The 26,584-nt window shown below is 35.8% G+C and overlaps 1 protein-coding gene and 1 long non-coding RNA gene across 2 annotated transcripts in view; one reads left to right on the top strand and one right to left on the bottom strand.

Annotated features, from left to right (window-relative positions):
- The window catches only part of LOC116282262 (uncharacterized), a 48,168-nt gene extending 27,816 nt beyond the window's left edge, over positions 1-20,352 (bottom strand). The window contains exons 1-2 of the long non-coding RNA XR_012072942.1: positions 20,335-20,352; positions 19,155-19,414 (exon numbers count right to left, since the gene is read on the bottom strand). This is a non-coding gene — a long non-coding RNA (uncharacterized lncRNA). The remainder of the gene's footprint in view (positions 1-19,154; positions 19,415-20,334) is intronic.
- A 1,685-nt stretch (positions 20,353-22,037) lies between these two features.
- DNAJC19 (DnaJ heat shock protein family (Hsp40) member C19) lies at positions 22,038-26,375 on the top strand. The gene is made up of 6 exons (XM_006210646.3): positions 22,038-22,204; positions 23,010-23,061; positions 23,139-23,212; positions 24,230-24,309; positions 24,860-24,930; positions 26,210-26,375. Exons 1-6 carry the CDS (start codon positions 22,202-22,204, stop codon positions 26,278-26,280), a joined length of 351 nt encoding a protein of 116 aa, XP_006210708.1. The 5' UTR covers positions 22,038-22,201; the 3' UTR covers positions 26,281-26,375.
- Positions 26,376-26,584: the final 209 nt, after the last annotated feature.

Here is a 26,584-nt window from a genome sequence, read left to right as displayed (position 1 = left end):
GCTTTTTCTTGTTTCTCAAGATTGTCTTGGCTATCTGGGGTCTTTTGTGGTTCCGTATGGATTTTAAGATTGTTTTTTCTACTTCTGTGAAAAAATAACATTGGAATTTTAATAGGGATTGCACTGAATCTTTAGATTGCTTTGGGTAGTATGGACATTTTGATAATATTAATTCTCCTGATCTATGAACACAAGATAACTTTTCATTTATTTGTGTCTTCTTTAATTTCTTTTATTAATGTCTAATAGTTTTTAGTGTACAGATCTTTCACCTCCTTGGTTAAATTTTCTTTTCTTAAAGGGTCTTTGTCTGTCTTTCCTTGTACACTGACCTCATAATGAGTTTGGGAGTATTCCCTCCTCTTCAATTTTTTGTAAGAGTTTGATAAGGATTGTCATTAATTCTTTAAATGCTTAGTAGAATTCACCAGTGAAGCCATCTGGTCCTGGGCATTTCTTTGTAGGGAGATTTTTTTTATTACTGATTCAATCTCCTTCCTAGTTATTGGTCTATTCAGATATTTTATTTCTTCATGATTCAGACTTGGTACATTGTATGTTTCTAGGTATCCATTTCTTCTAGGTTATCAGGTTGTCGGCATATATTTGTACAAAGCAGTCTCTTATGATCTTTTGAATTTCTGTAATGTCACTTGCAATATCTCCTCTTTCATTTCTGATTTTATTTGAGTCTTCTCTGTTTTTTTTTAATTGTTAGCCTAGCTAAAGTTTGTCAATTTTGTTTAGATTTTAAAAAAATAGTTCTTAATTTTGTTGATCTTTTCTACTGTTATTCTAGTCTCTATTTCATTTATTTCTGTTCTGATCTTATTTTCTTCCTTCTATTAACTTTGAGCTCAGTTCATTCTTCTTTTTCTAGCTCCTCGAGGTGCAAAACAAGGTTGTTTACTTGAGATCTTTCACTTTTCTTAATGTGTTTACCACTAAAAACTTCCCTCTTGGAACTGCTTTTGCTGCATCCTATAACTTTTGGTATAATATATTTCCATTTTCATTTATTTCAAGCTATTTTAAATTTTCTTTTTGACTTCTTCTTTGATTCTTTAACTGTTGAGGAGTGTTTTCCTTAATCTTCACATATTTGTGAATTTTACAATTTCCTCTTGTTATTGATTTCTAGTTTCATATCTTTATAGTTGGAAAAGATACTCGATATGATTCCAATCTTCTTAAATTTGTTGAGACTTGTGATCCAAAATACGATCTATCCTGGAGAATGTTCTGTGTGCATTTGAGAAAAATGTGTATTTGCACATTTTTCTATTGTTGGATGGAATGCTCTGTAGAGGTCTGTTAAGTCTATTTTGTCTAAAATATACTGTAATTCAAGTCCAATGTTTCCTTACTGATTTTCTATCTGGATGATGTACCCATTATTGAAAGTATGTTACTGAAGTCCCCTACCATTATTGCATTGCTGCCTATTTCTGCCTTCAGATCTGGTAATACTTACATAATATATTTAGGTGCTCTGATGTTGGCTGTATATACATACATATATATATATATATATATATATATATATTTACAACTGTTAAATCCTATTGATGAATTGATGCCTTTATCATTATATAATGACCTTCTTTGTCTCTTGTTACAGATTTTTACTTAATGTCTATTTTGTCTGATATGCTTACGGCTACCCTTATTCTCTTTTGGGTTACATTTGTATGGACTATCTTCTTCTATTCCCTCACTTTCTACCTATGTATATATACTTAAAACTGAAGTGAGGCTCTTGTGGACAGCATATACACATATCTTGATTTTTGTCCATTCAGCCATTCTATGTCTTTGAGCAGTATATGCTGATAAGATTTGGAGTGGATAAAAGCTATGCTATTCTTGCATTCTCATAAAACAATCATAGCCTACAAACCCTTAGGAAAGTTGTCATATATCCTTAGAGATACATGCAGCCTAAAGACTGCTGTTATATTCAACTCTAAACTAAGATATTAAAAACATCCAAATTTTATGCTTTATTTCTTTTAAAAGGAAAATTAACAAAAGTTACTCAAAAAGAAGTAAATAAATTGAATAGAATAAATTGAAGTGGCAATCAAGGATCTACATCTCCACTTTTCTTTTATTTTTTATTTTTTGGTACCCCAGGTGAGACACGCATCTCCGCTTTTCACAAAAAGAAAGAAGGAAGGAAGGGAATTTTAAAAACAAAAGGAAAAAGGGGGGAAAAGCCAAGCCCAGACAGATTTATTTGTTAATTCTATTAACTTTTCAAGTAAGAGTTAATTACCAAGTTATTTAAATTTTACAAAATGCATAAGAAGATTAAAAAACTTCCCGATACAAAACAATATATTATCAAATTTGAATTCAAAAGTTGATTTAAAATATAGTATATCATGATTAAGTAAATATTACCCAGAGATGTTCCAAAATTAGGAACACTATTCTTACAATTCTCTAGATTAACTAATTAAAAGAGTTAAATTCTGTTTTTAAAATAATAGAATTTTTATAGCTTATACAGAATCACTATTTTTAACAATATCTTTGTTTTTCAGGGGGTCCATCTCACCTATAGGCTAATGATTGCCAAATTTGAATTTTCCATTCTAAATTCTAACCATACCACAATTGCAGTTGCCTACTGAGCTCTCACTAGGTATCTCATTGTCACAGCACCACATTACTGAAATGGCACTTGATTTCCACAGAGTTCCCAGCATCAAAACCTCTTGAACACTTTCTGTGTCTCACTTGTCACTGGGAATTAAAACAGCTTTGCCAGTACCCTCATTTCAACAAGGCCATCATTCAAGAAACTCCTTTAGCTTCTGCCTGATGTTCCTCTCCCTAAAGGGCTCAGACACAAATGCAGAACATCAAGCTCTCTTCACATCTAGCCACAACTCTATGCAGTTAATCCCTGTGACAGTTCATCCCAAAAGGTCTGCATATAAATCTGTTTAGGCTTGCAGTCAGTAAGATCACCACCAAACTGGTTTGTTCTTGTTTTCTCCTCTGTCTCTCTCTGAATCTGTTTCTCCCCCGCCACCCCCCTTTTCTCTTCTCTCTTTCTCTCACTCTTCTCCCTCCCTATCAATTACATTCAAAATGCCACATAACCTTGTCCAGTCCATTTATAGTATATATTATAAGAGTTCCCAAGGAAAACTATATCCATGAAGCCAGAGATCTCTCACTACCATGCAACTAATATTCCTCCTCACTGAACGTAAGTGGGATGATAATTATTTGTGCTTTTAGTTAAGGTAGGCAAGGTTTTCTATGTCTATTCCCAGAAGATGAGTGATCTTTTGTAACAAAGGAAAAGAACATGTAATTTCTGCACGTTCTTTGTTAAAAGATTTTGTTTGTAATCAGATCTTGCTATTTTTGTTTTTTGTTTTATACTTGTCCTTATCAAAGAAATACTAGTTTATAACATTATATAAGTTTCATATGTACAACATATTTCTACTTCTGTACACCTTACAGTATGTTCACCACCAAAAATTTAGTTTCCATTCATCACCATACAGTTGATTCCCTTTAGCCATTTCACCTCCCCCATCCCACCCCATTCCCTCAGGAAACCACTGCTCTCTTTTCAGCATCTACATGTTTGCTTTTGTTCAGTTTATTCATTTATTGTTTGTTTGTTTGTTTTTATATTCTACATATAAGCAAAATTATATGGTATTTGTCTTTCTTGGTCTGGTTTATTTCACTTAGCATAATACCTTCAAAATCCATTCATGTTGTTGCAAATGGCAAGATTTTATCTCTTTATGGCTGAGTAATATTCCACTCTGTGTATGCGTATATATATATATATATATACACGCATATGTATATACCACATCTTTTTTATCCATTCATCATTCATCTGTTGATGGACACTTAGACTGTGTCTATACCTTGGCTATTGTAAATAATACTGCTATAAACATAGGGATGCATATATATTTTCAAGTTAGTGTTTTGTATTCTTTAGATAAATACCCAGAAGTGGGATGGCTGGATCATATCGTAGTTCTAGTCTTAACTTTTTGAGGAATCTCTGTATTGTTTTCCATAGTGGCTGTACCAATTTATATTCTCACCAATAGTGTATAAAGGTTCTCTTTTCTCCACATCCTTACCAACAGTTGTTATAGCTTGTCTTTTTGACAATAACTATCCAAGGAGGTATGAGGTGATATTTAATTGTTTTGACTTGTATTTTCCTAACAATTAGTGATGTTGAACATCTTTTCATGTGCTTGTTGGCCATCTGTATGTCTTCTTTAGAAAACTGTCTGTTCAGTAACTCTGCCCATTTTTTAAGTCACATTGTTTGTTTTTTGTTCAGTTGTATGAGTTCTTTATATATTTTGGATATTAACGTCTTATCGGATATATGGTTCACAAATATCTTCTTCCATATGGTAGGTTGCCTTTTTGTTTTGTTGATGGTTTCCTTTACTAGGTAGAAGCTTTTTAGTTTGGTGCAGTCCCATTTGTTTATTTTTGCTTTTGTTTCCCTTGCCTGAAGAGACATATTTAGGTATATGTTGCTAAGGCCAATGTCATATAACATATTGCCTATGTTTTCTTCTAGGAGTTATATGGTTTGAAGTCTTACATTCACATCTTTAATCCATTTGAGTTGATTTTTCTGTATGATGCAAGACAGTGTTCTAGTTTCTTTCTTTCTTTCTTTTTTTGCATGTGGCTGTCCAGTTTTCCCAATACCGCTTATTGAAGAGACTGTCCTTTCTCCATTGTATGTACTTTGCTCCTTTGTCATATGTTAATTGTCCATATATGTGTGGCTTTATTTCTGGGCTCTCAATTCTGTTTCATTGATTTATGTATCTGTTTTTCTGCCAGTACCATGCTGTTTGTATTAAAATGGCTTTGTAGCATAGTTTGAAATCAGGGCATGTTATTCCTCCGGCTTTGTTCATTTTTCTCTTTTTTTATATTGCTATAGAGAACAGGGAGACTTTGAATTTCAGTCATGAGTAAGTAATTCAGATCATCCTAACAAGAAAGGAAAACAGGAAAGGACAGATAATATATAAAACATTGACCTGAATGGGTTAGAGAACTAACAAGATGAAAGAATAAGTTGTCTGAGATATTGGAGAAGTCAGAAATCTAGAGAGGTTAGCCAAACATTAGCTTCTTTTGCCCTGACGGCATTTGCCAATTTGGGGCGAGGCAACTGAGATACTAAAAAGAACATTTTTTTATAGGCTAATGCAGCAAAAATGACAAAATAGAGTCCAGACCTCCCAATGATAAGGGCTCTGCTAAACCCTCCACCCTTACACTAGTACACCCAAAGAGCTGTACCCTGTGAGTTACGAGAACCAGAATGAAATCTCAGCTTCAACTAATTTGAGTGGTCTAGAAAATATCAGTCTCTGAAGTTGGATTCATGTGATTCCAAAGTTCAGTGCTTGCAGACACTTGAAAGAAGAGAAAAAAATCTACTCTGGAAGAAGGTAACATCCTTCAAGTTCTCAAATTTCTACAAATAGTTTTTTAAATAAAATGTCCATAGAAAATCAAGTAGAAGAAGATATAACAGAAGACAAGACAATATGAACAAGAATAAGTGTAAACAACAAACAAGGGAAACAGAGCCATTAAAGCTCCAAATATTTAACTGCTCAGATACTAACGTTAAAATAGTTCATATCCACTTTTTTCACTGAAAAGACTGAAAATTTTGTCAGTGAGCTAGAAACTATATACAGTGACTAGAAAATGTATAAACAGCCAAATAGAAATTCTATAATTGAAAAAGAACCAAAATTAAGAACTCAATCAATGTGTTTAATAGCACATAAAATTCAGATAAAAAAAGAGACTCTGTAAACTGAAAGATAGGTCAAGAAAAAAAAACTTTAAGAGTAAAGCACAAATTAACTCTGGGACAAGATGAAATGCATTGATATTCACATTATAGGGATCCAGAAAGAGAAGAGAGAGAGAAAAGAGAGGGAAAGGACCTAAGAAAATTTTTGAAGAGAGAATAACCAAAAACTTCCCTAACTCACAAAAGGAAACAGTCATCCAAATCCAAGAAGCACAGAGAGTTCCAATGAGGAACACACCAAGGCACACAGTAATCAAATTGACAAAAATTAAGGATAAGGAGAGAATATTAAAATCAGCAAGAGAAAGGCAACACATAACATACAAGGGAACTCCCATAAGGTTATCAGCTGATTTTTCAGCAGAAACTCTGCTGAAGGGAGTAGAACGATATATTTAAAGTGACAAAAGGGAAAATCATGCAACCAAGAATACCCTATCCAGCAAGGTTCTCATTCAGATTTGATGGAGAAATTCAAAGCCTTACAGATAAACAAAAGATAAAAGAATTCAGCACCACCAAACCAGCTTTACAACAAATCTTAAAGTAACTTCTCTAGTCATCAAATCACAAGAAATGAGAACAAAGAAGAAGAAAGAGAAAAAAAAAAAAGACCCACAAAAGCAAACCCAAAACAATTAACAAAATGGCAATAAGAACACATGTATCAATACTTACCTTAAATATAAATAGATTAAATGTTCCAACCAAAACTTATAGACTGGCTGAATGGATATAAAAACAAGACCCATATATATGCTGTTTACAAGAGATCCACTTCAGAACTAGAGATACAGGCTGAAAGTGAGGGAATGGAAAAAGATATTCCATGCAAACCAAAAGAAAGCTGAAGTAGCAATACTTATATCAGACAAAATAAATTTAGAAGTAAAGACTGTTACAAGAGGCAAAGAAAGACACTACATAATGCTTAAGGGATCAATCTAAGAAGAGGACGCAACAATTGTAAATATATATGCATCCAACACAGGAGTACCTCAGTATATAAGGCAATTGTTAATAGACATAAAAGGAGAAGATGGCAATAACACAATAATAGTAGGGGACCTTAGTACCCCTCTTACATCAATGGATCACCCAGACAGAAAATCAGTAAGGAAATACAGGTCCTAAATAACACATTAGACCATATGGACTCAACTGATATCTATAGAGCATTCCATCCAAAAGCAACAGAATACACACTCTTCTCAAGTGCACATGGAATATTCTCCAGAACTGACCACATGCTGGCCCACAAAGCTAGCCTCAGCAAATTTAAGAAAACTGGAATTGTATCAAGCATCTTTTCCAACCACAATGCTATAAGGTTAGAAATCATCTACAAGAAAATAACTGCAAAAACTGCAAACATGTAGAGGCTAAACAATATACTACTAAATAACCAATGGGTCACTGATGAAAGCAAAGAGGAAATCAAAAAATACTTTGACACAAATGAAAAGGAAAACACAATGATCCAAAACCTCTGGGAAGCAGCAAAAACAGTTCTCAGAGGGAAGTTAACAGCAATACAAGCCTACCTCAGGAAACAAGAAAAATCTCAACTAAACAACCTAAACTTACACTAAAGCAGCTAGAGAAAGAAGAATAAACAAAACCCAAAGTCAAAAGAAAAGAAATAATAAAGATTAGAGCAGAAATAAATGAAATAGAGACTAAAAAATCAATAGAAAAGATCAATGAAAATAAAGCTGTTTATTTGAAAAGATAAACAAAATTGATAAACCTTTAGTCAGATTTACCAAGAACAAAAGGGAGAGGGCCCAAATTAACAAAATCAAAAATGAAAAAGGAGAAGCTACAACCAACACCAAAGAAGTACAAGGGATCATAAGAGGCTACTATGAGTAACTATATGCCAACAAAAAGGACAACATAGAAGAAATGGACAATTTCTTAGGAAGGTACAATTTGCCAAGGCTGAACCAGGATAAAATAGACAATATGAATAGGCCAATTACCAGTACTGAAATTGAATCAATAACTTAAAAACTCTCAACAAACAAAAGTCCAGGACCAGATGGCTTCACAGGCAAATTCTACCAAACATTTAGAGAAGAGTTAACATCTATCCTTCTAAAACTATTTCAAAAAATTTCAGAAGAAGAAATACTTCCAAACTCATTCTAGGAGGCCATCATCATTGATATCAAAGCCAAAGATACCACAAAAAAAAGAAAATTACAGGCCAATATCACTTATGAATATAGATGCAAAAATCCTCAACAAAATACTAGCAAATTGACTCCAACAATGCATATATATATATCGTGGAATACTACTCAGCCATAAAAAAGAATAAAATAATGCCATTTGCAGCAACATAGATGGAGCTGGAGATTATCATTCTAAGTGAAGTAAGCTAGAAAGAGAAAGAAAAATGCCATATGATATCACTTACATGTGGAATCTAAAAAAATGGACACATATAGGGGGAGGGTACAGCTCAGTGGTAGAGCACATGTCTAGCATGCACAAGGTCCTAGGTTCAATTCCCAGTACCTCCATTAAAATAAATAAATAAGCATAATTACTTCCTCCCCCCAAAAAGAAACACACATAAAAAAACGGACACAAATGAACTAGTTATTATTTATAACTTAGATGACTGATTTCTTGAATATGTGTGAGCACATATGATTGTCCTTTATGATTGGATTACTGCATTCTGTTGTTTCTTATTTTGTGGTTGGCTTTATTCCTTTGATAACTATGTAACTTTAAAAAGCTAAAGCTCTAAACTGTTCTTAGAAACAATGAGCACTACACATATGTAAAATTTTTTAATGTGCAGAATATTGTATATATGTATTTACATTAGTATATTGTGTATCTTCAGTCAAATTCTAACAATTCTACCTAATAAAACTGAAAACAAATAAATAAAATTATTACAAAATTTTTTTAAAAGAGTAAAGCACAAAAATAGAAAAGGATGGACAAAACAGAATTCAAAGTATGGTGGTTTTAAAATATACCCCAAAATTATTTAATACTTGTCCTCTCAAAAAGTAGAACCTAGTTCCTCTCCCTTTGCATAAGTTGGACTTACTAACTCAACTTCTAGCAAATACAATACAATAAAATTAACACTTTATGACTTCCAAGACTAGGTCACAGAAGGCACTGTCTCTTCCTTGCATTCTGTCTCCTTTTTCACTTAATCTGGAGAAAGTCAGATACCATATCATGAGACACTCAAGCAGCCTTTTTGAACAATCCACATAGTGAGAAAATGAGGCCTCCTTTCAACAGGCATGTGAGTGAACCATCTCAAAGAGTTACCTTCAGCCCCCTTCAAACCTTTAGATGACTACTGCTCCGGCCAAAATCTCAACTGCAACCTCATGAGGGAGCTTAGGGCAGAATGATGCTTGCTCCTTAATTCCTGATCTAGAGAAAATGTGAGATAGCTAATGTTTATTTTATGCCATAAATTTTGAGGTAATTTGTTACTCAGACAGATAACTAATTCAGAGTGAAAAAAAGCAGATATATAGTAAGAAGTTTTCTCATGCATCTAATTGAGGTTTCAGAAAGAGAGAAAAGAGAAAATGGGTTAAAAACAATACATGAAGAAATATAATGGAGAATTTGTCAAAATGAAAAAAAATCCACAGGTTTCTGAAGAAAAACTGTCCCATGAAGTACAAATTTTTAAAAATCCACTTATAGGTACATTACATTAAAATTGCTGAACAACAAAGATAAAGATAAAAAAAAGCTTAAAAGCACCCAAAGAAAAGTGACAAATGTGCAAAATTAGACTGAGATCTTACTTCTCACCAGAATATAATGAGAGCCAGACACATTGAAATGTTTTATCTGAAGTGATAAAAGGAAATAGGTATTAATCTACAGTTGTATAGTGAATATATCCTTTAATAAGTAAAACAAAATAAAGATATTTCCAAGCAAACAAAAACTGTAGGTCCCCAACAGACCGCAATAAAAGAAATACTAAAAGTGTTTCTTCAGGTGAGGGGAATCTGACCACAGACAGAGGCATGGAAATGAAGAAAAGAAAAATAAAAAGAATAAATAATAATAGAAAGATAAATATCTAGGTAAATCTTAATAAACATTGCATAAAATAAAAACAAAGTTTCTGGTATTTGAAATGTATGTATAATTAAAGTACATGACAACAATAACATAAAAGGCAGAAAAGGAAAAAGATTTTTAGGCAGTGGCAAAAGTATTACTTTATATTAGATTTTAGTAAGTAAAAGATTCATGCTGTACCATCAGAATAGCCACCAGAAGAATAGTAAAAGAATGTGTAACCAACAACTAATAGAGGAACGGAAATGGAATTTTAAAAACAAAATGAAACACTTAACTGATGCAAAAGAAGACAAGAAAGGAGGACAAAGAGAACACGGAATAGGAGGGTCAAGTAGAAAACAAATAAATAAAATTAATTATATTATATATAAATTAAATAGACAAATTAAAAGAATTAAGATGATCAGACTGGAACTTTTTAAATTCTCAATTATATGTTGCTTACAACAGTAGTTTATAAAGAAACAGGGAAAAGAGAAAGGTGAGGGAGATTAAGAGGTACTTCGAATGCCAACTTATGAGTCATGGGTATGAAATGTACAGCGTGTGGAATTAAGCTAATAATAATGTAATATCTTGGTTTGGTGACAGATATGGTTAGACTTATTGTGGTGATCATTGTGTAATATATAGATATATTAAACCACTATGTTGTACACAAGGAACTAACATAGTGTTGCATGTCAATTATACTTCAAAAACAAACAAATTCATAGAAAAAGACATCAGATTGAAAGGTTCCAGAGGTAGGAGTGGAAGGATGGGAACTGGATGAATGTAGTCAAACGGTACAAACTTCCAGTAACAAGTTAAGTAAGTACTAGAGATATATTATACAACATGATAAATATAATTAGAACTGCTGTTATGATATGTATGAAAGTTGTTAAGAGAGTAAATCCTAAGAGTTCTCATCACAATGAAAAAAAATGTTTTCCACTTTCTTTTACTTTTTATCTATATTAGATGATGGATGTTCACTAAACTTATTGTGGTAATCATTCATGAAGTATATAAATCAAATCATCATGCTGTACACCTTAAACTTATACAATGCTTTATGTCAATTATATCTCAGTAAAACTGGAAGAAAAAAGAAAGAAGAAATAGGGTTGAAAGTAAAATATGAAAAGATACAGCATGCAAAGGTTAACCAAAAGAAAATTGATATAGATATACTAAGATCAGAAAATAAAACCTTAAGGCAAGAAATATTACTTGAGATAAAAAATGGATTTCATAAGGATTAAAAAGTCAATCCAACAGGAAGATATAACTATTCTGAACTTCTATGCATGCTATCATACCCTCCAAATACATAAAACAAAAATCAAAAAACTAAAAGCTGAAATGGAGAAATCCACAATTATGTAGAATATTTAACACACAAATATCTTTCAGAATGTGATAGAACAAACAGACAAATAATAAGATACAGAAGATTTGACCATTATTAGCAAACAAACTAATGATATATATTGAACAACGGCAGAATATGTATCTCTCTCAAATATACATGAAATAGTTATTAAAAGTGACCATAACCTAAGCCATAAAGTAAGTCTCAGGAAATTTCAATCAAATCAAATAATATAGAATATTTTCTGACACACTGCAATTAAACAAGAAGTCAATTTTTTTAAAAAGTAACTTAAAGACTCCATACATTTGAGAATGAATTAATTCACTTCTATTAAACCAATGGGTCAAAGAAGACAAAAATCTCAACAGAAATTAGGGAAAATTTGGAAATGAATGATAATAAAAATACCACCTATCTAAATTTGTGGCATATAGCTAAAGCAATGCTTAGAGGGGAATTTATAGTCCTAAATGCATGTATTAAAAAAGAGGAAAGGTGGAAAATTAATCATTTAAGCAAACATCACAAGAAGTCAGAATATGAAGAGCAAAATAAGCTCAAAATAAGTAAAAGAAAGGAAATAGTAAAAATATGAGCAGAAATTAGTAAAATCAAAACTAAATATATAATAGTGATAATAAAGTCAGATTTGGGTTCTCTATAAAACTTTTTCAATTGATAAATGTCTACTGAAACTGATCAAGAAATAAGAAAGAAGCATAGCTATCCCAAGAAGACATCATTATAGATAATTCAGACCTTACAAAGATATGAACAGGATATTTTAAATAACTTTATGCCTTTAAATTTGGAAATTTAAAGGGCAAAAATCCTAAATAATATATAACTTACCAAGAAAAAACAGAAAATATCGACATTTCTGTAAGTATAAAACGAAATAAATCTATAATTAAAAACTCCCAAAAAGAAAACCTCAGTTCAAAAGTATTTACTGGTGACTTCTACCAAATATTTTAAGAAGAAATTATATCACTTTTTCATATTCTTCCAGAGAATTCAAAAAAATAATGGTAAGGAACACTGCATATATGTTTGCTATGGCTGCTTTGACAAGTTATCACAAACTGGCCTAAAACAACAGAAACTTATTCTCTCAGTTCTGAAGGCAGAAGTTTAACATCAGTTTCACTGGGCCAAAGTCAAGGTGTCAGCAGGGCCACACGCCCTCTGGAGCTTCTAGGAGAGAATTTATTCTTTGCCTAGTCCAGCTTCTGGGAGCTGCCGACATCCTTTGGCTTATCCAATCCCTGCCTCCATCCTACACTGTATTCTCTACTGTGTGTAATCTCTCTCTGCCCCTCTCTTATAAAGACACATTTAGTAGCATCTAGGGCCCACCTGGAAAATCTCCCCACAAGATTCTTAACTTCATATCTGCAAAGACTTTTTTTTTTTCCAAATAAGGTAATATTAATAGATTCCAGGGATTAGGTTATGAATGGCATTTAGGGGGCCATTTTTCTAGTCTACCACCCATCCCAATTCATTTTGTGAGGTCAGTAGAACTTTGACATCACTACCTGAAATGACATTATAAGAAAGGCAAATTATAGGCCAATGTTTTGAGTGAACATAGGTACAACCCTAAATAAAATATTAGCAAACCAAACCCAGCAATACAGAAAAAGAATTCATGTATCACAATCCAGTTGAGGAATGCAAAATTGTCTTAACATTAAGAAATTAATGTAATTCTCCACATGAACATTGACAGAAAAGAAGGGAGAAACACACAACAAGAAAGAGGAGTTGTGTTAGATGTCACCTTAGTCTACAGTTTTTCCCCTGAGAAAATTTAATGAAAGGAGCCATAAGCTCCTCCGCCAACACCTCCCTCAAATAACAGATGATTGGGTCTGTAGGCACCTGCAGGTATCCCCCTTACCAGGTTCCTATAATTACTAAGAGAGCAATAACAACTTTGTTGGAAGCCCAGAACTTCTTTGATGATTGAAGAATCCCATTTTTCAGTAGAGGGCAGGAAAAGGGCAGGTTATATCTAGGTAATGTCTAGCACTTAGTTTCATTAGGAAGAGGGGACATGTGAAAACTTTCTGACTGGTCTCTGACTTTAATGACTTAAAATTTCCAGCTCATTGAAATCAAATAAAGTCAATGTATGATCTAGTCCAGAGATGGCTGGCAGGCCCAGTTTTAGTAGTCCCTGAAATATTATAGTACAGTAGTTCTCAACCAAAAGCATATCCCAGCCACGAGGGGACTCAACAAACCATGCATGCCTTAGACCCACCCTTGGATGTAAATATCCTATATTTACAGATATAGGGAGCCACTATTGTGATAGAAAGATAACACGTTCTTCAGGTGTATTGTTTGTGCAATATAGTGGGGAAAACAGATTAAAACCATTGGGACAATGGTGTAACAAATATGAAAATATAAATGTATAAAACAAAAATATAAATACACTCCTCTCCCTTTTCCCTGATATTTCTGGGCCTTATCACACAAACCAAATTAATGTACATGTATTCATTTTCTATTGCTGTTTAATAAATTACCATAAATGTACTGGCTTACAATAACATATATTACCTCACTAGGTCAGAGGTCTAAGCACACTGTAGTTAAGTTCTCTGCTCAGGGGCTCACCAGGCTGAAATCAAGGTGTCAGCCTAGGGCTGCAATCTCACCTGAGGCTTGGGGCCTCTTCCAAGCTCACTGAAGTTGTTGGCAGAATTCAGGTTTTGCGGTCAGAGAACCAAAGCCCCATTTTCTTACTGCTATCAGCTCCTAGAGGTTGATCTCTGTTTCTAGAGGCCACCTTCAGGTCCTAGCCACAAGACCTTTTAAACCATGATAGCTTACTTCTTCAAAGCAAGCAGGAGAATCTCACTCCAGTCTGCTAGGATAGTATCTAACATAAAGTAGTGTAAGCACAGTGACTATCTCAACACCTTTTTTATTTTGAGGAAATCACCCAAGGAGGCCATGTTCCTACCATATTCACAGGTCCAGTCCACTCCCAAGAGGACAGAATCATACAGGGGATGTATGCCAGTAGCTGGGAATCTTGGGGGCCATCTTAGAATCCACCTACCATAGTATGCATTGCAGAAAGGGAGAAAATATAAAAGAATGGGAAAACATTGAATGGGCAGAGAGTAACGGGACAAAGGAAATCAAATTGATTGAGGAGTGGTAGCAGGAGGAGAAAGAGCTGAGCAAACAGCACTGGGGGAGAATTAGGAGAGTCAAGAGTTTTATCTGGCAATGGACTTTGTGTGAGGAAGACAGTAAGAAAGATACAGTAAGGAAAGAGGACCTTAAGGAAATTCTTCTGAATGCTGAAAACTTAGTCCCTTTTTTGAGATTCTCTTTAGAGACTGCCATAAAATATCTTAATCTCTTTCAACTAATTGAATTTGTAGTTGTTTTTCTTTCTTATTTTTATTTTTTGCTTCACTGCCATTCATTGCAATGCAAACCTGTGCTCAGAATAAAACTCAACATGATCCAATAATATTTTGATTACATTGAGGCTTAGGAATCAAACAGACTTTAAATCCAATCTCCACACCTTTGCTTACTAAGTAAGTTATTTTTTAAACCATCACCAATTATTAAGCACAATATGCCGATTCTAAATGATGTTGTTTAACTTAGCTTGTGATCAAGTCATTGCCTCTAGTTGTCTAGTTTATCTCCTGTGATCTGGTTAAGTGACAACTGTGATCCACAGTTTATCCAGATTGACAACAAAATAAGTAAGTGTAGTTATTTCCTTCCTTAAATTCATTATGCGATTGTACATATTAAAAATGATATATATGACTATCTAAGGTATACATAAATGTCAGCTCTTATTATTACAGTTTTATTATTTCTTGCACCGTGGTAAACCAAGTGGCAAATATATTAAGTCAATTATCCGAAAAAACAGGACAGTGAAGTTGAGACATATCAGGAGGAGAGCTCACATTAAGATCATGCTTCCCAGCCTAGATTGCAAAGCACAAAAGGAGCTGAGGTTTCTGTCTGTCTTGTTCATTGATGTTTTCTCAGAGATTTGCACATAATAAGTTTTCAATGAATGATATTTAATAAATGAAAGTAATATTCTATGTCTAATTACCAGTTGCATTTATGGCGCTCATGGCCTTATTAAGGGGTCTAGGGTCAGGGTAGAGGTATAAGACCTGCCTGTCAGAAAATCAAAGGCTTAGAAGAGTTGGGAAATAAATGATGTTCCTGCTGGAAGCTATTATAAGTAACTCACTCATTCATTTTAAAAATATCCTTTGAGCACTTTCTGTGTTCACATGCCATAACAGATGGAGGGAGTAAATAAAGTATACAAGACATGATTTCTACTCTCTTCAGTCCAATAGAGAAAACACTTGTATACCAACAATTTCTATACAAGGCTAGATATGCTGAGTGGCACATATAATAGGACCAAATTTGTATAGGAGTCCAGAGAAAGGAGAGATCACTTTAGACCATGGATTAGCTAACTATGGTTCATTAGCGGAATTCATCCTGTGATCTGTTTTTGAATGGACCACAGGCTAAGAATAGTTTTTACAGTTTGATAAAATAAGAATACAGAGACTGCATGAGGCAAAGTCTAAATTTTTCCTATCTGTTACTTCACATAAAAAGTTTGTGGACACCTATTCCAGATGAATGAACAAAGACGGCTTCACAGAAGACACACTAGATCTGGGCCTTTAACCGATGGACAGAGCTGGGATGGGGGAAGGGTACTTGGAATGGAAGGAATTACTTTTACTCAAGCCCAGGGGCAGTAGGAGACACATCCGGAGAATAATGGTGACACATCCCATCTGGCAGGACTATGAGGTTTATGAAGGGAGAAGTGGAGGGGTCTGGAAGAGTTACCTGTGATAGATGAGCTAAGGAAGTTGACTATGCAGGACCTCACAGTTGCCAGAAAGAATCTCATGGAGTTTTGGCAATGGGCTCTCTTCAAGGGTTTTAATGATGAGAAAGAAGATTTTTCATAGGCGAGCACTCTAGTGATGTAATTTTTATCACAGTTAGCCAGAGATGAACTCCATGCTTTACTCTAGCCACCAAAAACTCATGAAGGCAATGCGTATTCTCTCAACTTCAGCTTATGTCGGACTGAAACTCCCAAATGGTTGCTTAAAGACACCTTGCTTTATTACTTCTCGTCTCCTCCACCAGCTAGCTCCCTGAAAAAGTGATTTAAAATGGGATTTCAGACAGACCCTCTAGCGTAGCTTTGTTTCACATGACACTATGTTATTAATGCATGACACTATATTATTAATAATATTCACCAACAAGTCTCAGACCTACTATTTCACCGTCATTTAGTAGCAGTCTCCAGCAATCAAATAATTGTACTTGTCTGTCTGGCCCAGGCACAAGATGCACTTACACAGACTATTCTGTTGGTCAGCTCCATTTACTGACAGCTCAGCAGGGAAGACCCAATTTATTCAATGCATAAAGCTGCAGCACACGAGTGGAACTCTGGTGAGGGAAGGGGAGAAAGGACTGAGAAAGGCAATGGAAAAAAGAAGTCCAAAAATGGAATGAAATGGAGGGTTGGTTGGGAAATCTCCATTTGGGAAAGGACCTCTAGACTACACCAATCTCCAAGCTTGCCCTGAAATCCTGAGTGCCTCAATTTTCCTTCCTCACAGCCTGAGAAAAGAGCAGAGCCTTTACACAGAAATACAAGCCTCCTGGGTGCTGTCAGTCTGGTCAAATGCATTGCATTCTCTGACTGGCCTTCCACTCACATACTCTGGACTTTATTTATAAGGACAACAGTTCTTATAAGTAGAAAGGAAAGTAGGAAGTCAGACTAAAACAGCTGCAGTGAGGAAAAAATAAAACAAGTTGAGGAAAGGGGAGAGAAAATCACAGGAGAAATAGTTATAAATTATTTTATAATAGCCACAAGGCAAGGGGGGGGGGTCACCTGACTTGGATGCAGATGAGGCAAACTGGAAGGAAGGGGGCTGAACCTCAGCCTTTCCTCCTGGCCTTCCAGCATCCTCCCCGTTTCCCCACTGCCTGAGGTCCTCATATTCTTACCCAGGCCTATTTTCCATCTCTCTTGCTCTAAACTTCTTCTTTCTTCCTTCCATTCTGCTCCCCGATTAGAGCATTTCGTTTCCTATTAATTAACACCAAGAGAATCTCTTAAAACGCTTCTGTTGATCATAGCTCAATATGATCATTTACCAAGAATATTCATATCCTAACAGGGGACAATAGGATGAATTCCCACTGGCAGATTGTCAGGTCATGGCAGGATCACTAAAGATCAGGAGGAAAGGAAGAGGATAAAAAGGGGTGGAGTGAAGGGCAAGGGAAGGGAATGAAATGTTTATTAAGTTCTGTTCAGTTTTACAGAGAGCACTGTGTGAGCAGCTGCCTACAAAAGGTTCTGTGGGCCAGATGGCTGCTAGTCAGGAACTTCAGCTCCATTAACCCAGATGTGAGCAAATTTCTAAAAAGAGTGGTAAGGAAATATAGAGAAAGCCAATTCTGTGACCATCTCACGACCCTAACATTATATACGTCTAGAAAGTGGACAATAGGGTGAGCAATTACTGGACTCTGTCAGGACTTGAGAAAAATCAGTCAACCATTCTGAGGCTCAGTTTCCTCATTCATAAAACAAAGCTGATGGGGGTCGGAAATGGTCTCTACATTTTCTTCTCATTCTTAAATTATGTCATTCAATGAATTTTGTCCATTTTTCCCTCTATAAGATCATTCCTATAGCAAATAAACATGCTTTAATTTCTTCCATTTTAAGAAAACAAAAACAAAAAAAACTCTCATTCTAAGTCTCCTTCTGGGCACGCTCTTAGTTCTCTAGTTCCTTTTTCAGCAAAATTTCCTGGAAAAGATGTCTTATATAATCCATATCTCCACTCTTTCTCTTCCTGTCCTCTTTTGAATTCACTCCAATCAGACTTTTGTCCCCATCATGTTGCAGAAACTCTTCTCATAAACACCATCAATGATCTCCAGTAGCCAATTCTCACTTGTTCTTTTAGCAGCATTGTATACAGTTCCTCCATTGAATACGTTCCTCATTTGGCTTCTAGGACACCACACTCAGTTCCTGGTCACCCCTTTTCACTTTAATTTGCTGGCTTTTCCTCATATTCCCAGATTCCAAATATGAATGATCCCAAAACACAGCCCTCATTCCACTTCTTTCCCTCTCCACTCGTACAGCGAATGATTTCATCTGTCCCAAGGCCTTGAAGACCATCTATGGGCCAATGACTCTCAGACCTCTCTCTCAACACCTGACACATATTCAAATGTCTACTTGAAAATCCTTAAATATCTAGTTGATATTTCAAACTTAACACAGCAATAGCTCCCACTCCCAGCTTGCTCTTCCTGAAGTCTTTCCAGTCCCATTAAGTGGCAACTCCAGCCTTCCAACTTCTCAAGCCTACTGCTTGGGAGTAATTCCTGAATCCTTTCTCTCGTATACTACATCTCATCCATCAGCAATTCTATCAATTTCCTTCAAATTCTCTTCCTTCAAAATATAAGCAGGAGTCCAGCCACTTCTTTCCGTTTCAACTGCTACCATCATCTCCTACATGTTGCAATAACCTCCTATATCACTATCCATGCTGGAAACAGATGGCATACCCCAATGGAATAAGTGAGGAAATTTTAATTAAGGACTCTTTACAAAGGTTTGGATGGGATTATGGGAAATTAGAATGATGGTCAAGTGTGCAGTGTCTAGTGCAGCTTCTAGGGACCAATGGAGTCATTACCACCCTTAGACACGAAAGAACAAGGAATAGGAGTAATTACCTGAACACACACATGCAACAGGAGCTGTATTCCTCAGTGGACAAACTCAGTCAGCCTGGAGCAACCACCAGAAAGGAAGATGGGAGAAATGAAGACTGAACTCCCTCTCCTCCTGCTTGCTGATCTTCTGATCCCAGAAATAACTGAACCCAAAGCCAGAAGACAAGGGATCCCATTGATGGAGTCCACTGAGGTCAGCCTCCTAGCCGCCTCTGCTCCTCTGGAACACAGAGTAGAATGGAAAACAGCAGAGAAAGGATCTGGAGGGGAAAACAAACATATTTATCAAAATATCCTCATCTGCAAAATATAAAAAAATATTGCTATCATGGAATAAAGTGAATAATCAACATAAAGCACTTAGCACTATGCCTGGCATGTAGTTTTTACAAAAAATAATAATAACAACTCTTATTTGCCTGGCATCATATTCCCAAGAGTGGATTTTTATGGAGTGATGCTTTCCAAACTTCAGATTATGAACACTTAGTCAGTTGTGAACTTACTGGGTTTCCTGGCTTTTTTTTTTTCTTTAAGAAATAGAAAAGACCAGCATGTATCTCATGAAGTAACTATAAATATTGTCTCAAAAACTAATTTCCATTCAATTCAATTTAAGTTCACATTAAATTCAATGTGCACTTGTGTGTGCATGTGTGTGTGTGGGTGTGTGTGCGTTCAAGTATATACTTATTCCTTAGGGTCACAAGGTAAAATATATTTTTTACTAAGAGTCATAGTCAAAAAGTGTTTGAAAGCCTCGATGCAAGCATACTTCTCGCTGCTCCCTCTCACCTCTCACTTATTTCTCCCCAAGAAGTGACTTACCTGATTGACAAATTTGGGAGGAAAAATTGAGCAAATGAGCTTGAGTCTTTTCTCATTCTCTTGTTCTCTTATCCCTGCTAGTCCCCTCTTTTGTTTTCTCTTATCCTCTATAGTAGACTAAATAATGGCCTCCAAAGAAACCAAGTCTTAAAACACGGAACCTGTGAATGTTAGCTTATAGGACAGTATTTGTATCTATGATTAAGTTAAGGATCTTGACATGGGGAGATTATACTGAATTACAGGGGTGGACCCTAAATGCAACTATATGTATCCTTTAAGAGGGAGGCAGTGGAGAGTTTACATACAAAAGAGAAAGGCAACATGAAGACAGAGATTTCAAGATACCGACCTTCCTTCAAGATTGAAGTTGTGCAGTCACAAGTCAAGGTATGCTGGCAGTCACCATAAGCTAGAAGAAACAAGGAGTGATTACTTATTCACTCATCAGTCAACGGGCATTTTTAAAAAATTGCTTTTAAGGGTTCTTTGCATGCCCTTTGTGGGCTGGGAAGGGATTACCAGGCTCACATAAATGGGCAAAGTGTCATGATAATTGGAAAGGCTTTTGCATGCCAATTTGCACTCTGACTTCCTTTTTAATAATTACAGATACACACTGAGTGATAATTATGTGTAGAGCACACTATGTACATTTCTATCCTTACAAAAAATTGCCAAAGTAATCATTACCCTAGTTTCACAAATGAGAAAACTCAGTCAGAAATAACTTGTCCAAAGTCACACAACTAGTAAGTGACAGAGCCAGGCTGTACATCTAGTTTGATTTGCCTCCAAAAACAAAGCAATCTTCGCTTCAACTTCAAGTGCCTCCCTGTGTTGTCCATCTCTGGTTTCCTGAGGCTGAGTTTGTGTTCCTCAAGTAAGCTGCATGCCATAGTTTGTACATACCAAAACTAAACACGATAGAAAGCTTTATAGTAGCAGGTTTTTTTCTGGCCAATTTGGTCCCAAGATCTTATGCCTTACTTGATTATTTCTTTTGTAGTTGTAGGTAAATCTAGATAGAAGAAAGGCAAAAGAGGAAGATGTACACTTAACACTAGGGTCTTAGTGCTGGATCATTTGTTGACAATAACTTGCATTACGAAAATATCAGGACTATCAGAGCTCTTGGAGAGTCAAATGCAGAATCTTTTTATAGATAAGGAAAACAGAGTCAACCTATTTCCGTATCTGTCTAATAACCAACCAGCTGGTCAAAGCAGAATTTCATTGCAGGATAAACAGATTCCTAATACTTTATAAGTTCTAAGTGAAAAGTAACTCCAGATTTATTTTAATCATCCAAACATTGCACTGTAAAGTTGTCATTACTGTCTCCATTATTTTTCTCTTCTTAAGCATTTATGTAAGAATATATGAAACTGATGCTCTGTAAGGGCAAAATCAAACCCTACTCTTTCCTTTGAGGAGAGGAGGAGAAATTTTAAATAGTATTTTTCAGTTGTGGGGATTTTGAGGTCTCACGTTCAGAATATTAACTGTCTTTCAAGTGGTAATTCCATTCTACAAAACAAAACCCCAAACATTCACACAAGTTTCTGTCAAGTCACATAGTTAAATAACATTATTTTAAATAAAAGAATGCTACCGAACACCCTCTGAAACACAATGTGGCTTGTTCGTTCGGTTTTCTGGAACATCTTCTTTTTGGTATACTGGGCTGGTACATATTTACCTGGCTTCATGATGGGACTGTTAGGCATTTTTAAGAATACTCATTAACCTTGACAATTATAAACGAAATAAATGGCAAATGGAAGTGCTGAGGTAGAAAAAGAAAAACGTTCCGAGTGAAGCTACACAGTATTTGCTCATGCCCTTCTACACCAGTACCCTTCCCCGCAGGAATTTCCGAATACCCTCGGCCAAGGAGCAAAGAGCAAAACACCGAGAAGCCCCACCTTTGAGCCCAGTAAAGAGGTGATCCGCCCACCCATCCACCAATCCGAAGTCGTGTTCTCCACCTGCTTGAGCGACCTTTTCCTTCCCGTCGGCTGTCTCCTTTTACGACAGTTTTCCGGCCTGGTTTACGGCCGTCACTGCCGTATGTCCCGGGGTGCCCGTGTCTGGGCGGTTTGTACCTGTAGCGGAGCCTGCGTCGCTTTGTGGTAGAGGCGCAGAGCTGGTGGCTGCGGCCTCTGGGCTGGGATGAACCGCTCTCCCGGTGGAGGCAGGGGAGCCGAGCGGGAGCCATGGTGAGTGCGGCCTTCCGGCCTCTTGGGCGATCTCAGGCCCAGGCCTCAATCTTGGTTCAAGGTCTCGGAGTAGAGGAGCCGCAGCTGTCTCCCTAATGCGACTCTGGGCTGGGGTTGTAGCGCCCCAGAGAGTCACCCTCTCCAAGACTCAAAGCTGTTGGCTCACCCTTCTTGGGCCTTTGTGCCCGCCGTCCCTGGGGATCGGAGATTGATGGAAACGCATTCTATTATAGCTTCCCTTCCCCTAACATCATCACAGTCTTTTCTCTGCTTTGCTCATCTTTCCCCTTGGCTCTTGCTGACACACTTCTTCTCGATTCCTGAACATATTTGGCTTTCCTTCCTGTTCTTTAATCGTGAGGCAGGACAGTGCCGAAGGCCCTGTGAAAAGCTAGTCTAGTTAAGCCCACGTTTAACGTTGAAAACAGGTTGTAAGAATTTTATAGGAATTCTCTGTAAACAATTCTTCCTGCTCTAGCAGAAACTATTATCATTGCTCTTGATTGAATTTTAATGACTCCATTTGTCTGGAGGTGAAAGAGAGGTCAAAGAGAGGGAAATCATCCTTTCACTTTGTAAAAGTAAATAAGCAAATCGACTTGCCTTTTTCTTCCTTAGTGAAAATCCCATACTTTTACAATTCATTAGATATAAAAATTGCAGATCCTTGGGCAGAATATTTTCACCCTAAAAATTGTTTCTCCCGTTGAAATAAAACTTGTAATAAGTTGGAATGGGAGAATGGGCATGATAGGGTAGGGTAAAAATAAGAGAAATAAATACTTACTCTCCTTCCCCTTACCAGGCCAGTACAGTGGTAGCAGTTGGACTGACCATTGCTGCTGCAGGATTTGCAGGTTTGTTTATGGTTTGGGGGTGGAAGTGAACTAGGAGAGGATGGGAACTTTTTAATCATTATTGCTTTTATTTTTAGGCCGTTATGCTTTGCAAGCCATGAAGCATATGGAGCCACAAGTAAAACAAGTTTTTCAAAGTCTACCAAAATCTGTAAGATTTGCTAAACATTTTTGCTAATTCTTTGCTGTCTGTGTATGAAGCCTAGAGCCACACTTGAGGAGGGTAAATTTCTAGACATCCATGAAGTTCTCACTGATTGCTTTGGACCCCTTCTCTTGCTTCCCACAAAAAGGGTTTAGAAGTTCTGAGCTGTGTAATGGTGCTACCCTAAAATCAAATGTTATGTGAGATGGATTTGGGACATAGGTCTTAATAGTTCTAGTATCATGAAAATTAGTATCACTCTATTGTTCACATACAGTTACCTTCAGCATAATCTGTCCACATTTGTGCCCTCCCTCATCTTGCTCTGCATCAAAAACACAGAGGGATCTAGGGGTCTATGTGGCCCTGGCACTCATAACATGATACTTGGGTCACACTGCAGTTAATTAGGCTCTAGAGTATGACTGGATGTGATGATCATACCTTCTGTGGTCACAATTCAGAGTAAATTTGACTGTGACAGCCTGTAGAGTATTGGTTTTTATTGTTGTGATTGAATGTGACAGAGTAGGGTGGTGGTAGGCTTTACCAGTATGATTTCTGACATATGATTCTGGACCTGATAAGCTGATTTTTTTCAATACATACCCTATGGTCTTATTTTATTTTAGCCTTGAACCTCAAAATAACCTTGAACCACTTGTCTCAAAAGACCTCTAAATCCTCTTTTTTAGGCACTTCTTCTAAAACATATAGTCGTATTCTGAGATCAGATTTTATCTAGAACATGGCTAACTTGGAATAATCCTCCCTTTACTCCCAGAAGAACTGGCTTTGAGGCACTGTTCTTTTTGTCTTATATCTTCAAAACAATTTAATTCGGGGGAAAACAATGGGTCTGTTTAATGATCATTAAAATATTTTTTACTTATAAAGCTAAAATACCATGGGAATTGTACTATATCTTAGTTTTTCTGCTGGTTCCATGAACATTTACAGACATTTTTTAGTAACTTTCAGTTTATTCTAATAATCTTTTCTTACAAACATTTTTTCTTTCAGGCCTTCAGTGGTGGCTATTACAGAGGTGGGTTTGAACCCAAAATGACAAAACGAGAAGCAGCATTAATACTAGGTGTAAGGTAAAATAATTTGTTTTTAATATTTTTCATCAACTTTGGAGCTATGAACAACTGTAAAAAAGACCTCTCTTTTATTAGTAGGGAGTTATTATGTACATTAAGATCTAAACATTCCCTACAAAAGTCCAGTGAGAAGGCACACTGACACATAAGTACTTTTTAAACTCATTGAAGGTAGATTTTTCAAAAGATAATCAGTGCTCAATATTGTTCTCTGTAACTGTGTAACACATTTCTGTGGTGAAATTCTGCCTTTGTTTCCAAACACTTAAATATGCTTTCCTTTGTCAATAAAAGGATTGTTGTAATGAATAGTTTCAGATCCAACTAAATTTTTGAGAATGCCTTATTTTTCCTAAGGTGCTCTGTTTAGTTGTTTGATTCAGAATACTCAACTTTCTGTGTGTTAAAAGAAGAGATTCCTTAATAGCTTTTCATACTGTTGTGTTGACTTACTCCATTTTCACAGTATCTTTACTTGACTTTATAAAGTAGTTTTCTGATGTGATCCAGAACTAGTCTAAACAATACCTTATTCTTTTTAAATTAGCCCTACTGCCAATAAAGGAAAAATAAGGGATGCTCATCGACGAATTATGCTTTTAAATCACCCAGACAAGGGTAAGTAGTCATCAAACTATTGTTACACGTTTTGTTGGAATGACTAATTATTAATGGGATAATTTTATATCTGATTTTTGGCTGTTATAAGGGAAATGCCTAGATCTGTATGTGAACACTGTCTCCCAGGCTGGATCCATTTGTTGATGTCTTAAAAGAATAAATTCTGCATGAAAAATGTATTTATAGATTGAGCAGATCTAGTAACTGCTATAATTTGGAAGTAGTGATAAGCATTAACCATGTTTTGAAATCTGCAGCTGTGATGTGATTTCCAGTAGTGTGTCTCAAATACTGCTACTGCTACTGTTGGGGAGGGTCTACATTCTTAAAGAAAATGCTGAATTTCAGTGAAACTAAAGGGTAATTTTTTCCTATCTATTTGACTTTTTAACTAGAGGTTACCTAGTTAGAAACCTATAGGATGTATATATTGGTTTCTGATTCCCTGCTAAGCAGCCCAGACTGTGTTGGGAGACCAAATGGAATAGCAATATATAAACCACAAAACCCATGTTCCAGTGTTCAAATCCTTTTACTTTCATAGGAGAGGCCTTTCCTTAAGAAAGGAGGTTTTGAGTTTAAATAGGGTTATAATTGTTTGATATCTGACTGTATAACCTCTTTTACGACATAGCTTGTATTAACTGGAAGGCTTCTGATTCAGTATGTCTAAGGTAGAGCCTATAAGTATGCAATTCTAGTAAGCTTGTTACTGATTATGGATGCTTGCCGGTCTGAGGACCACACTTTCTTGAGAAGCACTGCTTGAAGCAGTTTAGTAGGAAAGCAGCTGTAGGTGACATCATAAAAGGGCAGTTTAGTAATAGGAGATAAGGCTAAAGCAAAGTGGATCTTTGCAGCAAAGCTCAGAAGCCTCTGAGAATTTCATGGTTTTAAAAATAACACAGTAAAATAAATTGGTTTTCATTTATGACTTTTAGTCATCATGAATGGGTAACTTACACTATTTAAAAGTCACGTAAGTATGATCATTTTTTTAATCATTTTTATCAATATAAGCTTTTTTAAAAGGTGCCATTTTTGTGGAAATCTCTGTCCTGTGAATTACCTCATTTCCCACTGGTCAGATATATGAACCAAGTATTTGTCCAGTTCCAGTGTCAAAAGTTATTTTAAAAAGCCAAAACACCATTTCTGCTAATTCCACCTCTTAGATAAGCATAGGGATCTTTGAAACAAGAGAATAGCTTTTCACCAAGCAGAAATTGAGAATCCATATTATAACTATTCCTTCTTTCTTTCTTTCTTCCTATAGGAGGATCTCCTTATATAGCAGCCAAAATCAATGAAGCTAAAGATTTACTAGAAGGTCAAGCTAAAAAATGAAGTAAATGTATGATGAATTTTAAGTTCTTATTCATTTATGTATATGAATACCACCTTTTTATAATAAAATGCCTCAAAGCTACAAATTTTAAAAATGATTTAGCACAGGCTAAATCAAAGCCTTGGTATAAATTTCTTTTTTAAACTTTGAGGATTTTATATCAGATTACAGGATACTTATAGGTTGATACACAATAATTATACATACGTACTATTTGAATAGAACTATTGTTCGTTACTCATTGGCACATAACTCATTTGGTACGCACTTCAAGGCAAAGTGAACAAGACAGTCTCTGCTCTC

Source organism: Vicugna pacos, chromosome 1 (genome assembly GCF_048564905.1).
Source record: "Vicugna pacos chromosome 1, VicPac4, whole genome shotgun sequence".
NCBI lineage: Eukaryota > Metazoa > Chordata > Mammalia > Artiodactyla > Camelidae > Vicugna > Vicugna pacos.
Note: the sequence above shows the minus strand (reverse complement) of the source record. Positions and strands in the feature narration are given on the sequence as shown.